The 16,881-nt window shown below is 36.6% G+C and overlaps 1 protein-coding gene across 9 annotated transcripts in view; it reads right to left on the bottom strand.

The window, feature by feature from the left end:
- Positions 1-15,871, bottom strand: part of LOC136760427 (focal adhesion kinase 1) — a 127,033-nt gene extending 111,162 nt beyond the window's left edge. For 8 of the 9 annotated variants that reach the window (XM_066715821.1, XM_066715822.1, XM_066715828.1 and 5 more), the window contains exon 1: positions 15,664-15,871. In XM_066715821.1, the coding sequence (XP_066571918.1) occupies positions 15,664-15,856 (193 nt within the window). In that variant the 5' untranslated portion in view covers positions 15,857-15,871. Of the gene's footprint in view, positions 1-5,303; positions 5,392-15,663 lie in introns of those variants that run through there. The other variant, XM_066715830.1, reaches the window with a different exon arrangement.
- Between the last annotated feature and the right edge of the window lie 1,010 nt (positions 15,872-16,881).

Raw genomic sequence — 16,881 nt, 5'->3', positions numbered from 1 at the left:
TTAACAGGATGACAACTATTAACCATGATAGGCCATACAGATGTAGCTCCACTTTCCCCAGTATTATTAGGTCTTATTTGTCTGTATAATTATTATAAATAATCAAATTTCTTGGCAGATGCACTTAACCAGGGACATGTATTTATTTATCTAATGTAAATGTATTTATTATTATCACTCACTTGGCCACTTAGATTTTTCTAAACCCCATAACTCAATAACCTTAAATTAATGCATCTTGTCTGAATTTTCTCTTCATAAAGATGTTCATGATATGACAAAGAAAATGCAAAAAAAATAAATAGACAAAACTACATAGTTTGCTTAGCAATTTGTATTTAACAAGATATTACTACCATTAAAAGAAAATGATTGCAGTATACATAGCAAAGTACAAGCAAAAACTGTATAGAACATACTGTACAATATATTGAAGTAGTCAGGAGTCTGATACTATTATTTATTGGAGAAAATGTAAACCAGCATACACATTTTCACTGTACTTAACAGGTTTTTATATAATGCTAATTAAGACTGGTAACATTCCATTCACAGGAAAACCTGTTCTCTCACGATCAGCAACATTCAGATTAAAAGCTTCTTAAAAACATACAGTAGATTATAAAGCCTGGCACAGCAAGCACAGTGCCTCCTTAGTACAGAATTAAAAATAAATAGCTTATTTTTAGTAGTTTCTGAATATCCTTTACTGTCTTTTAAATTATGAATAATTTGAACAAAGCGATTTCCATTCATTTAAATCATATTTTGTGTGTGTGTGGTTAGTCTTTTTAAGGTGTTGATCATCATCCACAGAATGAACGCACTGTTTTACAACAAATAGGTTTAACAACTCAAAGACTCCCCGTTTCAGTTTATTGTTTAAAGGTATCTAACTGTCCTTAATGAATAAGTAATCTGAGAAAAGTTATCCCTCTAGTGGTTAAGGCAGCAAAGGATGAATATATTAGGCAACAAATACCTAGAATTCTCTCTCCAGAGCTAAAAAGTTTCAGATTTAGATTATTTTTCCTTACTGCAAAATAATGGATTGTCTCTTGAGTGCACAACTAAGTTTTTAAACTTCACTTAAAATGCCCCATTTCCAGGTATTTTCTTTAACACTTCCACCTTTCCTTACCTTCAACTTTTGGTTAATCTCCAGTTCTCAAAGCAAAACTTACTTCATTTGATTAGTCTAACAGAAGCCAAGGTCTATGTTCTTCATAAAACAAATACATAAAAAAAAAAAAAAAACATTTTGGGGAAAAAAAAATATATAAGAAGCGTACACAGTTACACTAGTTCTAAAAAGATAAAAATGAATGGTGCTGTAGTGGATTTGAAAATAGCATTAACTTTTCTCATAACATGCTGGAGTTGAGAAACCTCATGGTTTGACCTGGCTTCCCTGGCACCAGCCTGGTCACCAAGTACAGCCTAGCTTTCAAGGAAATGCAAGGCTCTGCAATATGGGCTGTAAAACTTAATTCAATTTCCTGTGTCTTTACCCTAAATGGAGATTGAAAAAGCATGCTTACGCAGCTGAGTATTAAGACCTTCCCTCCAGCAAATATAACAATAATAATAGCAGTTCAATAGTTCAGTGGTGAGAGTTTATTTTTATTACAAGTGCTTCCCATCTACATACCCTCTAGATCAAACAATGCACTTCAAGTATAGATTTGTAGCAATTTAAAGTAATTGCTTGTCTTTTGAGTAGAAGAAGATATACAGAAAAACTATAAGCTATAGACAAAATATTGACAGATAAGCATTATACTTGTTCATTTTAAAATACGTTTTAAAAGGTTTGAAAAACACAAAAACCTATAGAGTCAAAACAGTACCAACACACACCCTGTTCTTTCCTTTTGAAGGCAGTGACTGCAAGCGGACTCTAGGTCATAGTATCAGCTTTGGTTTATTTTGTGCGCAGTTCCCTGTGATTCATAGTCTTATAATTACAGAGACAGTCCCAAAGGTCACTTTATAACCCCATTCTTTTCGGCAGGAAGGCGGTCAGTGGCTGAGTCACACAATTTGCAGCGTTTACAGATCATCACAGCGAAGGGAAACACCCGCAGCTCTCAGAGCTTCCTCAGGCCCGCGGAGCATGAATTAGAGCGGTTACCATATTTACTCATTCCTTCTGCGACTTTGCCGAGTTGTACTGACTTACTAGGTAATCTACAGTCTTCCCCTAACTGCATGAACGAACACACACACAGACACGCACCTGCATGTACACATACCAAGATTAAACAGCACTCTTAAGCAAAGGATTTCATGAGCACCGATTTCTGTTTTGGGGGTGCTACAGTGCGCATTCTGTAATGACAGTTGGTGAAAGTAATGTTTTCTTTAAGTTGTACATAATTCTGAGGATGGTTGAACATTTTTGAGTAAAATAATATGTTGACGTATTTTGAGGTTCATCCTAATAAAACGAGAAAGAACAGACAAAAATCAACTCTACTGTATTTATTCACAAATTAAGCTTTTAAGCGTGAAGGTTTGAGGATCGTGTTCCAATAAAGGAGATGTGGACTAGAATGACCTTTCGGTAGCAGAGCTCAGCTGACATGGGCAGATTGCTTTGGACAGAGTAATCTGCCTGATCTCTGAACGTTAGTGTTAACTACACAGGCAATATTCAGATACCGTCAATCAGGGGGATAAAGCTTGTCATGTTTTACAAAAGCTCCCGTGTGAAACAGCTGTGACAAAGCTTCAGCAGCAGATATAGACAGGATAGCTATATGTAACACATTAGAAACCAAGTTGACCACCTTGGATTTCATGTATTAAACACTATTTTCTCTATAAAAGTAGTGAGGAAACCAATAATACAGGGCATTACATATCGGTTTATATGTATTTTTTCACTGAAAACACATTAGAGGAAGTCTGAAAATATCTAGATATTTTTAAAAAATACATTGTTGCTTTGATTTTTTACAAGTTTGTTAAAGCTATTCTCAGTAACCATAACTCACATACATCAAGTCTGTCTGTTTAATCTTGTTTAAGCAAATCTGTCAAGTTATTCATGCCCTTAATGTCTTTCACATGATAGTTTTGCTATAATCTGTCCGATGCTGGTAGAATAATTACCTAGTGTCAGAAATGGATGAACCTTAATGCGCTGAAAAAGTTAACAGTGACCATTATTCACTTAGCGCAAGCTGAGAAAGTAAAAGCTGCAGAATAACTACAGCAAGAAGTATACCTTTACATAATATTTAACAAATACTAGTAAATATTAACTAAACACTCAGTCTGCTAAGAATGAACCTGATATTTGTTATCTCTACAGCTAAAGAATGTCAGAGAGACAATAGCTAGCTCAATGTGGCATGTCATTGACAGCCAAAAGCTACACATTATTTGAGGATTATGTAGTCCCTGTGGGCAATATTTTTGTGAATCTCTGCTCAATGCCAGATGTGGTCATTATAGACCGTTAAATCCATGTAAAATCTGTGAATTACACAAGATATTGAATCTATATGTAAGAAGTGACACTCAGTTCAGTAAAAAGCAAAAACAAACAGAACTAACATATGGATTTCTAATACTCTAATAACTAGTATAGTTATAGTTTGTATAGTGATTTTCTCCACAGCATATGACTTTAGGGTTCATAGTGGGTAATGAATCCATAGTAGCATACATTTGTCATGTCTAGTTAAGCAATACACATTTTACCATAGTTAAATATTTTGTATTAAACTATACTAATGAATTATATATTTTTGCAGTTTGTTGAACAGAGATAAGTCAATGGAGTGTCAGTGTAAAGCTTACACCCTCGGTCTAATCTCAGCACAATCAACTGAAATCTTTAAAGTTTTCTGTATCACTGCTCAAGAAACACTACAAATAAACAGATGAGTAAGTATCCATTATTAAGCATGTTAATGAAAAATAACTAAATAACATTTCAAATGAAGAGCATGAATACTTTCAGTTTCAACAGTTTTTCTGGCATATTGTTCACAATGACCTGATCGAAACTCACTAAAGGACAAGGTTACTTACTGTATTTCAGCATGCTGTTCCTCAGTAAAGGTGTATTAATGATGTATTCAATATTGTGTGTGAGTGTGATGCAGACCATGTCATTTTTATTGCCTTAAGTGATTAACACTTATGATTAACAATACGGTCATCTTCTTCTACGTTTCTTAATCAAAGTGAGTAAGGGACAAAAAGGGATGTTAGTTAAACCATGAAGCAGCTATTATACTGGAAGCCTCTTTCACTCTTTTCCTCTCACTGTGCGTAGCTTTGGTGAAATGAACACTAGTGCAGGCATCGCAATTTTAACCTACTCCCTTTCACAGGAAGGGCCATCCTACTCTGTAGGGGAAGAGGTTAATTAAATCCACACGTTCACAGAATACTTCAGAAAAACAGCTGCGTTACTTTCTGCACCGAGTTAACTTTTAGATATTTTGAGTTTGAGCTCTAGATGCAGTGCAGTTGAAACCCATAATTTGGCAGTGCTATAACTACTTTCTTATAATTCATGAACTTAGTTTTGTATATTATAAGAAATTACACTAGAAGGGCTCAAAATTATTCTAGCATACTAACTTTGTTTAAATTAGAACTGATGACATGTGGCACGGTCTGATTTATAGCTGTGCACCCCGTATAACACATTTAAATGACCCAAGCTAGGAAATATGATTTCACTCTATGATGATGATATAGGCCTAGGTAGTGAAATAAGCGTGAATAACTTTTATCATTACCTTATAAATACATGTGTCATGGATTCCCTTAGCAAATTCACAAGCAAAGACAGAACATTTTCAAAAAATACATGTCCTGAACCGATATGAGTCCAGAACTTTTACTTGTGTAATTGGACAGCATTTCCTTTTTCAGCCCAATCCACAGCACTAGAGTACAAACCATGCCAGCAGTGAAAAGTGCCTGCTGTTCACAGTGTTTCTGAGTAACAACTGAGACGTGCATATTATGTTAGGTATATGTCATATAAGATTTTAAGATAAACAACAATGCTTACATTTTTGTAACAAAAATGCTTCACTTCTGACGTTTTACACAAGCAGCTGCTTGCACAGGGCAAACACCGAACAAAATTCCTCACCTCAGCTCATGCACATTCGCTCGTTCATGAAAGTTCGAAACACACACTCACAAGGCCGCAAAGATCTGCGACATTACTAGTTTTTGTTTCTTTTAGCTGTACAGTACAACAATACAAAGCTGACTTCACAGATAAACATAAGAGCGTTTTTGAAAAAGCAGAGTTAGAAATCACATACCTCCGCCTGCACAGCTCAGGAAATTCCAAAACTGCATTTTGAGCTACATATCAGGAGATCCAGCCCCAGAGCAATCCTGTCTGAAATCAGTTCCTGACACTGCGACTGTACATCACACTCACTTACACAATCCCTCCCTCCTTCCTTCCCTCCCTCACTCTAATTAATGATCAAAAACAGCAAACAGTTTAAGAACTAAACTATATCAATGAAGGAAAGAAAAAATAAATGTAATGAAAACCACACAATGTGTTCAGGCCTTTGCAACAAGATAAAAAAAAAAAAAGTTATTCATGTACAAACACAAATATTCTAAAATGAACAGAAGAGTGCCTTCAAACTTAGCACAAAAAAAGAAAAATGATAAGACCTCTAACGTGACTATGCTGTGGCAACAATTCAAAGTATTAATTACAGAGCTGTTTGTTCTTCTGAACTGGAGAAAGCACCACCCATTGAGGGGGTTCTTTATTCAGAAATAACTAAAAAGGTCAAATATCAGAACACCTTCGATGAAGCACGAGAATCTTGAATAAAACTGAACAGGGTACATTATAGACTATACATTACAAAAAGAAAAAAAAAACACTAGGGTATGAAATAATGAAACAAGGCCTCAATAATATTTCCAATAGAACTTAAGAAAAATAACTACTTTTGTAACTGTCCACAAACAAGATGATTTAAACCTTTCCAAATGTCACCATCCTGTGTACTGTCATGTTGAATGTTATGTAATTATAATACACATGTAATATATATATATATGTAATATATACACACACACACACACACACACATACAAAATACAAATAAACAGAGGTTTCTGAAATACAACAATCACAATTTGACATGGATAATCCCCATGCAGAAGAAATCTTTAAAATTACAGCTTTTAAGACGTTCTCACACTTTTCTGTTTCTGTCTGATAGAGGAAGTTTTTTGAAACACAAGGGCTATCTTCAACCACTACCACCACCCCCCATTTAACTGCACCATAACTCACAGTATAGAAAGGTGAAATAAGCCTTATTAAGCCAAAATGTGACATCTGCTTATGGTACAGCTGTATCTCAACTCAGGAGGCAAAAAAACAAAACACACATTTCATTTAACATTCGTATGCTGAATTTTATAGTGAACCACACTATATGGAATGATCAAAGTGCTTTTTATGTAGGAAGTTTAAAATCAATACACATTTTAGAATGCAATAGGATAGCCTGTGATGTCTGTTGCTTATTATGTATTTTAAATCACTTAAGTAAACAGCTGTAACAAGACGCAGTACCTTACATTTGATTTGTTAAGACTGGTTCCTTAAACCGTATCATTCCTCCTTTCAGTTAAATTGGTAATAAGAACCCTATTAAGACAATAGTAAAACTAAGGGATATGTAGCCTGGGCTGGATTCAAATGTGGTTCATCAGTACTGCAGGAAACCTTGTTACTGCATCCCAAAAATGGCTGGATCGGTAATGTAGTAATTGGCAGCTATCTAGTTGTACCATGCACTTGCAATTGCACTTGGAAATGCAGGCTTGTAGAGTAAGGAATAACATTTTGCAAAGAGTGTGAGTAAACTCGAGTAAATCTCTGTGACCTGCAGACTAAGGTCTGCTCCACAGTTCTCATTTTAACTAGGCTTTTCATTGATCTGTGGATTACATGTTGATTACGTGAAAAGGACAAACTGGCTTTTGTTCTTGGTTCTGCTCAAAATAACCTTGCATTGGCCTCACTGCAGAAGAGGTGGGAATATTAGTTACTTGACCCTGAGCGATACAGACTTGAAGATGAAACGGTGGTTGGAATCCTGTGCATTTTAAAGCACAAAGCCTGTGAATTCGGTTCAAGAATTTGAGCTACCTGGAGCTTTCCAAAGCATCCTTTTGATGGGAATCTTTAATCCCAATTCAGGCAGTTGGTCTACTGTACTACATTTTATGGGTGCAGTGCTCTTCACGCTGTTCTATGCTAATGTGAAAAGTGTTCTAGCGTGCCATTTGATTTCTGCAATGTCTAGGTGCAACTGTGTGAAGGGCTCACACGTGTTGTTTTCAATTATTACCTTTCAGTTAAAGTAACATACAATTCACAAGCATTTCAGCAAACACAGATACATCTTACAATTCCCCTAGAAGAAGGACTAGATTGGTTCAAAATTAGACATGCAGATATCACACATTATGAAGATCTATTGATGCAGATATGAAATGTTAAAATGCGGTCATTCTTGTTCATGTGGTGAACTAGCTAAAAGGCATCGTGCCAAAATGATCAATTGTAAACTACATAACATAAATAAATGTTTGCAGCTCTCCAGCAAGGAAATGGCATCATGAGAGAAATGAAGGCCCCACCGCTATAAATAAATGCTTGGACTTGTCCAGTGAACTGTTAAGAGAGCAGACTTCATTCCAACCACCTTATCTCAGAGTCTGCTGTCATTTTACAGATTAACTCAACAAACCTATGATACCTATACATTTTATAGCCTGTAGGTGCTTTTCAAAATAATCAGGAAATTACAGTGAGAAAAAGCTACCAACAAAAAAGCTGTGCACAGTTTAAAAAAACAAGAAAATGGAGGTAAATATGAAAGTGGTTAACAGTCAGGACAGTCACATGTTCTGCATTAAATCTTATGATTCCAAAGCTTTTTCCGAAAGTGTATTCCCTATTGTTATTTACCTGCTGTTTTTTTTTTTTTTTTTTTTTTTTTACAAAGATCTTAAAACTAAAGGTTGCTAGCCATCTCTGAAATGCTGAAGTTCCCAAAGGAAGGGAAATCAAGAAAAGTCATGAAGAAAAAAAACCTACTTTTTGGTCATTATATTTATATCAATAACAAAAATCAAAAGCAAGAATGCCATTTCAGGATGTAGGTAGAATGGCAGATTACTTTTCTGTTCTTGGCAGGGTTGGGTATTCCAGGGGTGATTTTGAGCAGTAATGAACCATTCAGACAGGCTTTATGCTTTGCTTTTTTTCCTCCAAAGGAAATCTGAAAGGAAATAAAGCATCACCCTCTTCAGTGAGTGATGGATGCAGGGAAAGGCAGTGGGAGACTCCTCATTGCTTTAAAACTGCATAACTTGAAGGTGGGTTTCTGTTTTGGGAATGCTCAAAACAGGTAATGAAACAAGAAATTAAAATTAAAATTAAAGTATATCTTTAAGAGACAGTAGTTTCTAAAATTTCAATATTTACTATGCCAAACAGGAGGATTAGTTTATTTTCATAAATGTGAATAACCCTGTAAATTCAATAAGATAAGTTATACTCCTCTTCCACAATGGAAGGTGTGTTCAGACTGTACTGGTAACACAGCAGCGTAATCTCCAGGGCTGGTCAGCACTCTAGCTATTATGCACTTTATAAACTATGTTTCCATGTATTTGTTAGCACTTCTACGGTTTTACTGTGACTTCTCCTATGCACACCTTCCCTTTAGCACATACCAAGGACTGAACTGTATTAGCCTATGTCTGCACTTGTTAGCTCATTGTACTAGGATGTGTGCTTATTGTAATTTGTAGTGACTGAATGACTGAACTTTTGTCATGATTTAAAATGTTTCTTGTGTAAACTATAAGTTGCCCTGGATAAGGGCATCTGCTAAGAAATAAATAGACTTACACTGGGCATATTAATTGCTATAAACACCTTCCTGTACACACCTCAACATGTTGCTCTGTATCTACAAAGATGTTAATGGGGGAAAAAATAACAATTTCCAAGAAATAACTGTGATCAAACATAAAGCCTGTTTCTGACAACAAAAAGATTAAATCTAAACCATTTTATGATGACAAGCCCCATGTCCAATAATGCCCATGGGTCTGTTATTTGAATTATGCTCATATAAATCAATAATGCAGGGAAAAGAACATTTAAATCAATTATACTTTTCCCCTGCAGTGACAGATAACAATTGCTTAGGTGAAAAGATATATTTTTGACTGACAAATGCTTACATATGAGAAGATTATATTTAAAAGACTGAAAGCTGAACTGTCACCTCAGGCAGCAAACTATTCCATCACTGCAAAATTAATATGATAAAGATATGAATATGGCAATGAAAACAAGTTTTATTAATTAGAGTATTATTAATACTAATTAAAAAATGAATAATCCTACTATAGATGTTTTAGCAAACCCGGTTATTACCAAATATTACCATCTAGCACTGAACCAGAACTGTCAATGTGCTATTATGTGGCAGTAATCCTATCCAAATCCCCTCTTGGGTTTGCAAAACCCTCCCCGTGAGATTCAGCATTACAATACAGAAAACAAAAAGTAAATAGTGATATTATAAAAAGAGTGAAAAAACAAGGCCTTGTTGTAAATAAAATATTTCAGTGGAAAAGAAACAAATACTCTGGTCTGTCCCTTGCACAATAACCCACACATTGACATCTGACGGTCAGCATTCAAGTGAGATCCCTCCCCACTAGTGTACAGAAAAATACAACACACTCATCCATCATTAAACAGAGATTCCTGAGAGAAGCTAAGGAAAGCACTGGTTCTAAGGCTGAAATATTGCTGAATTTATAACATCCATACACCAGGGACAACATTTTGTCATTATCCCCAAGGTGTGAAGTGGTTCAGAGATGGGAGAGGGGGAAAAAAAAGGTGCTGCTGGACACCAAAATGAAGATACAGGCCATAAAGTAAGCAGCATGTGATGGGGCACTTCATAAATCAACCACCACAGTTTATTTATGGGTAACCCACTGATAATGATAGTGGAATGCTTAGTAGAGCTGAAGGACTTGGACACTGCGACTCAGTGAGAGTCTTATAAACTGCATTCATTTAATTAAATTCACCACTTTCAACCATATTGTCCATTTTAACTGCATTCCCAAGGCTAGCTCCAAAAAAACAAAAACAAAACTTTTTATTGTCTGTTGAAATAATGAAATACTCAAAACTCACATATTGTCAAGGTTGGATCTCCAGTTTGACATATTTTAGAGAACTGCCACAAGTGACATAAGCACAGTGATTCCACAAGAGGACAGGAGTCACAGTTGATCAAATGTACAAATATTTAATTACAATGGTCATTCTTTATTTGAGGCTCTGTACTCAAATGGTGTTACAGTCCTTAAATTTTGCAAACCCTCTTATCCATGAGCTCCAAATGTAGTAAGTAAGAGCAAAGAGACTAACCAGAAAAGCCAAGGACTGATCATAGTCTAATAACCCATGCAAGAGCTTCTGTGGTAAGTTTATCCTGTACCACTAATAAAGATAAAAACTCTTCCTTAGCACAAACAGAGAGCTAAACATAGACCTCAGGCCACTGGAGGCACTGACAGATGTTGTACAGTAACAAAGACGGCATAATAAAGTTCAGGACATCCTTAATCTCTGCACACCACAAACACTTTCACTGCCAGAGTTGCACACTAAACAGACAGCGGACCACCTTCCTGGGGACAGCAAAGTGACACTTGAGGCAATATGTATTAAACAGGTTAGAGAAACAGCACTGGCCATCAGCCTTCCAGTAAGTTTTGATTTAAAAATTGTGAAATCAAGACACAATATACAATATAAACTGGAACAAAAAAAATAAAAAATAAAAAAATAATAAATAAAAAAACAACAATACTTTCCTTGTTCAAAAATATTTAAAAATGTTAATAATAATAATAATAATAATAATAATAATAATAATAATAATAATAATTATAGATTAACTTGGTTGTGGGTTACATTTTAAACTGAAGCTGAGGTGTATTATACTATGCAGAATTGAGACACCTTTGAGAATTGAGTGTTACTTCAACCAAAAAACAACTATTAAAGTAAAATGAAACAAAAAAGAAAAACAAACTGAAAAATGTGGAAAATAAGTACATCTTTAAAATATACATTACCATTATCACAGGCAAAACAAAACAAGCAAACTTCTAGGCTTATCTTTTTATTTGCTACCCATTGACCCTCTCATGTATTTTCGTTTTGCTTGTTTGTTTAATTTAACCTGGCCAGTTTGAGAACTAGAAGACATCCTTCTCTGTATATTTACCACCAGGCCATTGTTCAGTATGTCTAGAGTGCTGTGCTTGTGCTCATGTTCTCTGATGTTAATCTTATTATAGGAATAGTTGGTAGACTCAACGTTTGCCTGGGTCACTGAGCTGTAACCTCACTTGTTTGTTTCCCTTTTCCTGTCTTTCTTGGCCGCTTTAGCAGCAGTCCAGTAAACAAAGCAGCAGAACAACAGAAAGTCACCTTTTCTCCTGAACATGATCCTTGAAAGACACACTTGTGCTGAGAAGATGGGGGTTTCCTCAAGAAGAGAGTGATGCATTAAAGCACTGGACCGGTTTCCAATAGTCACGGTAGCTTCCCTCTGACCATGCCTATTTGATAAGTGATGCAACCATGTTTCTGCATAGAGCACTTGCTGTACTGCCTGATACATGTGACATTAACAAGAACAATTCACAGTACAGAAATAATACAGATGTGCAAGATCTGAAATAAAATACCAGAATCTTCACTAAATTAATGTGAAATGTAAAGATGAAAGTTGCAGAAATATATTCAAGTTTATATATTTTTCTAAAATTGTAGTGTATTCGTTCTGTGGGGATTGTGAGCAAGAAACATTTTCCTCAGTTAGTGAAGAATGTTGAAATATATTACAGTGCAAACAGTTTTCTTTGCAGTGCACAATTACATCTCTATTAGACCCTTGGAAATGTAAGTTCTCCAGAGCAAAGAATGCATATCCATAACATCTCACTAAAGATGTAGGCCTATTGTGGATTGCTGGAGAATCAATGGGCGTATTCTTTCCTTCCTGTTCAGACCCTAGATACAGTTGGAGAAGTGCTACGAGCTGGAGATTGTTAGGGTACAGTACAGGAACATCTCACATTAGCCAGCTCCACATATTGAATAGCCCTCATTCATTTTTAGTCTACTAATATTACACTGAGTTTGCATCCAGAGACTTTATTTTTTCCTCTCTAGCCCATTGTCAGACAATTATTGCGTTACTTTAAGAATTCTTCTGAGAGTAGTCCATAAAGAAAATCACTATTTCGATGATAAGGCCACATTTAATAAGAAGCTTGCTGTTCTATTCATACTGAACACTTGAGTTTTATAACTACCACACACACCCTAGTTTCCAGTTGTTTAGGTTTCTTGCCATGGAGGATCTGAAGGAACCATCTGCATGCTGAACGTGAAACACGTACTGAGCTCATTAGGCTGTGCACTGCAGCGTCTTTTAAAGTGCTAATTATGAAGACTTGCCTGAATAAGGAAATGATTTCTACAGCCGAAGGCAAAACTGACACAAGCACACTTTAATCTGTAGGATGCTGTGAGGAAACACACACAGCTGTTTCTGATGGTCATGTTTATCACAACTGTGTGGAACAAGTAAGTTTACATCAGCTAAATACTGTACTAAACAATACACAAACTCAAAATATGTATTTATTTTTTGGGGGGCAATTGATATCCAACAGATGAAAACATTCAGCCTACACAGAAAAACTTGCTAAACTGCTTCTTTGAACATAATAGAACAAGAACCCTGATTGCTTCATTCTCAAAAAAGAATGAACTAATTAATACAATTAATTAGAGTTAAGTAATTTCAAACTTCAAACAAGTAGATGAAAGAAAACACAGCCCTAGGCAGTGAGAAGACTATAAACTCTACATCATATATTTGTTTTATTTACACAGCAGTAAATTCTATTTATTTACATTTCTGTGGTTAAATTGGATTTCTATTTTTGTTTAACAGAGGGCCCTTTTGATTTAGGCATATTTAGCCTACTTTGTCTAATACGGCATCTTAAAGTAAATGGTTATTTCCAGAGCAGAATAATTACTGACGGCCTCTACATAGAACCAATCACTGTCCACATCAACCACTGAGGTATTTTAAACGCAGAGAAAGAATAAAAAGTGTCAAGAATATTTAAGGGATTTTGTTGTCCCTCTCAAGACCAGCTGTTCTCACTGTGAAGTCATGATCAACAGTGAGCTGAATATTTCCACACAGGTACAACAGGGGAAATAAGAGACACTGTAGGACTGTTTCCCCTAACAAGAATAAGAAGGATAAGAAAGGCTTATGTATGATTGGTGTATTTGGTAAGGCATATTAAACTAATAAACATATTTGTTTTAAGAATGCTGGAGCTGTAATACTGATCACAGGGATTAGCATTTGCTATTGTAAGGACAAAGGCGTTTCCCCCCAAATCCTGAGGGATGTGAAATGAGGTAGAACATCCTGCATCTGCAATCTGTGCAGAATAAAGCAGCAAACCCTACAGATTAATGCAGGCTTCCTCTTACAGAACTCCTCTTCCTAAACAGCAGTACCATGTAGAACACAGATTCTAACATACTAAGTATTTCAAGTAGGGTATTGTTTGAAGGGAGACTGGCTACGTGATTGCAAATGTAACATCTTGGAAACATTTTGTTTGCTTGTTATGATTGTTTTTACAAGCCTTTTTAATTCACTCGAAGTAAACAAACCTTAAGCACATTTATTTGAAAAACATGGTGAGGTCTGCTTTGTGCATGCCATGTAAATCCAGTTCCGAAGTTCTGAGAAGCTCAGCAAAGCAGGCCACTTTTAAAAGGGAATATAAAGAGAATATATTTAATAAGAGTTCACAATTTGAGCTTGAATGCATGTAATCTGAGCTCATCCTGATCTTATAACATCTGGTCCACTGCCCTTAATATGTTCTTGTGGAGTATGAAGGGGGTGTGAGGGAGGTGGGGGGGGGAGTCCCATTGATGTGTTGCATTTTTTGCTGATTTCTGAGTCTGTTAATTAAATGTGTTTTTCTCCTTCCACGTCACCAGACACATCTAATCAGAAATGTGCCCAGAAGTTTGTCATTAACTGGTGTTTGCACATGCCTTACTTACACAATAAGAAAACTAATGAAAATGAAAATGTTTTATTTTCTTTCAACAAATCAATGAAAATAATGAAATAACACCATTAAAACAATACCCTTTGTTCTGGGAAGGATGGCTGCACGCCCAGTTTATGTAGGATCACTTGTACTTTAGTAACACTGGGAAAAACACTCATGGTTTAGTCATGGAGACCAACGTTTCATCACAATGCATCTGTTGCTGTCAACAAAATCTCACCTGAAAACAGGTCTGATCGCTAAACCAAACACTATCAAATGTCGCTTAATCACCATGTTGAGGTCTACATATTACTGACTGTATAGCAAACAAGTCGGACGTGTCGATGTTTTTATTTATTTACTTTAATTAATAAAAAACCCAGAACTGTTTATATCCAGCTACAGCGGGTGCAGGTTTATGACGTAAAACCCGGCATCTAGGTGGTCGTTCAATTGACTGGGATGTGCTCATCACTGCCAATCATCCGTCTACTACATTTCTCTTTAAAAGAAAAGAAAATACAATACAATTGGCGTGGGTGGGAGTGAACTATACCACGCACAAGCAAGCCAATTGTGTCTAAAAATAATACGTCCCTCTGCACTGTAATTTCCTACGTCCGGGGGCTCAAGACAATACTTCAAACAAAGGCGCAAATGCCATAAAGTCATTTTAATTCAAATACATACATATCTATACTTGGCATGAAATACAACGAACTAGCCAACCCAACCCTGACCATACAGCCTTGATCATGAAACAAGCAGGAAAGGCTACTACACAAAAGAGAAACGAGGAAAAAGCCCATGTAGCACAATCTAGCCTTGACACGATGGGATGCAGCATAGAAAACAATTTCTCTCTCTCTCACACATTATATTTCACAGTGAAAACGGGAGTGTCTGTGCTTATCTGTGTGTTCAGAGTGAAACAAGACTGATGAAATTGGGCATTATTACGCACTAGCGTGTGTAGGAGAAACCCGTGGGTTTCCAAAGCATTCGTGCATTCATCTCTGCCGAGGAACAATCCAGCTATTTTGTGACGAAAATGCCCCCATAATAGGGGACACACACCATCCTCCGTGTGGCCTTGGGGAGAAAGGGGAGGGGAAAGTGCAAAAGTCAATGGTTGGTTTTCACTCCCAGTCCCAGCATAACAAGCCCAGCTAGGAAGCGCTTTTACCAGCAACACTGTCAATTGAAACATAGAAACCACGTTATATTGTCAGTATTCCCAATACGCAACTATCCTCACACACACGTATCTTGACATTAGCCCTGCACGGCACTACTCTGGAGTCTGGCATGGAAATATAAAACCCAGTGTCAGCAACCCCCTCCACAGATATACTGAAGTTATATATATACATTTAAAATGTGTTTTGGCACACCAAATAATCACACGCTACTCACTCTTATCCTCCCCTGTGAGAGTCTGGAGTTTCTCCTTGAGCTTCCCGGTCCCGTTTGTTGTTATTAGGTGTTTTAATCCCGTGAAATATGCGGTGACTGAGCGCCGCTTCCCCTGCCCGCATCCAGCACAGCCTCCCTCTGTCTCCCGCACTGCCTGACGCGGCGCAGCGGCGCTGCATCCTGGGCAGAGCATTCCAACATGGCTGACGCGCAGCGACCAGTTACACCCTCGCAGAGAGCAGGAGGACGGCCAACCCAGCTGGCAAGGCTACACATGTATCCAGTGCGTATACTAAATATATACACAAATAACTGTGCCATTTATTGACACAATTCTTCATTGTTTCTTCTGAATAGTACTTGACAGATGCTGAGTTCAGCTACAGTGTACAGTGAGGTCATGTTTCTAAACCAGCTGCATGCATTTACGCCATACTTCCCAGTTCTTCCCAGCCCAGGTCCTATTGTAATACAATTTCCCACTGGATCTAGTTTTAGAATCAAACTGTTTTTGCACCGCATCCATTTGAGTGCTTTGTGATATTAGCTTTGGGACAACTCTGGGCTCGTGCCTTGGGACCCGGGTCCCGTATCCCATCCTATGTAGGGGCCCCCTGTCACTGTCACTAGAAATGCGAAGTAATTAATTCTCTCTTTCTTCAATCATTCAATGATGTGATTGAGTGAAAGTGGGCTCAGTCATGTAAGGAATTAGTAAAAGAAAATTGATTTTTTTGCGCTGCACCTTCAAATTGTACAGGCAAATCAATTAAGCCAATTGATTCTACATGTGTACATGCAAGCATAGCATTGGGCCTGTTCATTGAATTCATTCAGAGGTACCAGCAATACAATGAAAGGGAATCCCTGCAATACTGACATACCAGAGGTATCGTAGAAATGATCTGGTGTTCTAGTAAAATTAAAATAATTTTTAGCCACATCTCATTTTAGTTTCAGATACAGCAAGGAATTGTATGCATTCTATACATACAGGACATAATACTAGACATTAAACAGCAAAGACTTACAAGTTACAGTTGCAAAGTACAGCTAAATTAATAATGTAAGAGGTACATTTTAACCTCTGTGTATTATTTTCAGACATTGGTTGTTTATTTTTGTGAACAAAAACTTTCAATGGAATTACATCCACATTGATGTAATGTTTTTCATGTTTTTTGAGAAGAAAAAATATTTGAAATCATACAGTTACTC

Source organism: Amia ocellicauda, chromosome 10, assembly GCF_036373705.1.
Source record: "Amia ocellicauda isolate fAmiCal2 chromosome 10, fAmiCal2.hap1, whole genome shotgun sequence".
NCBI lineage: Eukaryota > Metazoa > Chordata > Actinopteri > Amiiformes > Amiidae > Amia > Amia ocellicauda.
The sequence above is the reverse complement of the archived record's forward strand: the minus strand, read 5'-3'. Positions and strand labels throughout refer to the sequence as shown.